Source organism: Trichinella spiralis (assembly GCF_000181795.1).
Source record: "Trichinella spiralis strain ISS 195 chromosome Unknown Scfld2090, whole genome shotgun sequence".
Taxonomy (NCBI): domain Eukaryota; kingdom Metazoa; phylum Nematoda; class Enoplea; order Trichinellida; family Trichinellidae; genus Trichinella; species Trichinella spiralis.
In genome coordinates this window covers 855-2039 of record NW_003529029.1, presented here as the reverse complement: position 1 = coordinate 2039, position 1185 = coordinate 855, and the positions used below count along the sequence as shown (strand labels likewise).

The following is a 1185-nucleotide window of genomic DNA, read 5'->3' as shown; positions in this document are numbered from 1 at the left end:
ATGAGGCAGCTAGAAAATTCTTTTTCCCTCCATCCACGTCAAAAGGCCTTACCGTCAGGCACAGATGGTGCTTTTGATAATACGTCCACATAGAAGACCATTATCAGGGAAGCGCACAAACGCGGTAAGGGACTCAACATCGTCAGCATAGACCTTGCCAAAGCATTGGACACCGTCAATCATAGTTCAATAGACGGGGCACCATGCATGCAGGGCTTGGATGTAGACTCACGTAACTTAATCGCACAGATGGTCACAGGAAGCAGCACAATTATTAAGGGGGATGGAGGGGCACTAAGCAATAGGATTGAGATTAACCAGGGAGTCCGACAGGGAGATCCAATTTCCCCCCTCCTCTTCAACTCAGTCATGGACGAGTTGATAGAGCGCCTTGAACAAAGCGGAGTGGGTTTTAAATTAAAGGGAGTTGAGGTCATAACCCTGGCGTTTGCGGACGACGTAACCCTTATTAGCAGAAGCCACAGGGGAATGGAGAAATTGCTCTCCATTACCCTGGACTTCCTTAACGAGAGGGATCTAAAACTCAACGTTAACAAATGCAAAGGTATCCGACTCATCCGCACGCCCAAAACCAAATCACTAGTCGAGGATACCTCTAAAGCAGTGTTTCTCAACCAGGGGGCGTAGGAAGGTTCCAGGGGGGGGCGTGAGAAGTAAGAATTTTTAGTCCTGCAGAGGTGTTTGAAATTCAGCTTGGTCTACTTCAGCTAAATTTTAACCGCCTATTTTTTCTGGTCATCTTAGTTTTAGCTTAACCGCGTCAGCTGTGCGCAATTTATAATTTCCCTTTGCACTAAAATCGCCTTTAGAAATTCATCTGATGTGACGAGAGACGTGAATAATTTTTGACAGAGGCCTATGCACGATATTTATCAAACTCATAGAACAAAGCCGTATTTGTATAATGGTGGAAACAAGCAATGCGGTGAAAATTTCGCCTGAAGTCGACCGTCACACTTTATTTTCTCATTCTTTCCTTCATTCGACATCGCGGCAACACCAACTTTTGTCTCATGTGTGCATATATTTGCTGTTTATTTGTTTCGGTTTTCAAGAGATTTTGTAATATCAGTTGATTTCAGATTGTCTGAAATCACATCAATTCAGGTTTGGTTTTTTCCGCTCCTAAGTTTCTAAGTATTTTATTCTTATCAGTAATTAAAT

General features: G+C 43.2%; 1 protein-coding gene across 1 annotated transcript; it reads left to right on the top strand.

The window, feature by feature from the left end:
- Positions 1–369: 369 nt before the first annotated feature.
- Positions 370–802, top strand: Tsp_12653 (retrovirus-related protein). Its single transcript, XM_003368704.1, has 2 exons — positions 370–644; positions 772–802. Exons 1-2 carry the CDS (start codon positions 370–372, stop codon positions 800–802), a joined length of 306 nt encoding a protein of 101 aa, XP_003368752.1.
- Positions 803–1185: the final 383 nt, after the last annotated feature.

Excerpts from the sequence above, each read along its gene's own strand:
- Tsp_12653 (XM_003368704.1), top strand. The coding sequence starts at position 370 with ATGGACGAGTTGATAGAGCGCCTTGAACAAAGCGGAGTGGGTTTTAAA. Across the intron at positions 645-771 it reads GTGTTTCTCAACCAGGGGGC|CTTAACCGCGTCAGCTGTGC; the intron begins GTAGGAAGGTTC and ends TCTTAGTTTTAG.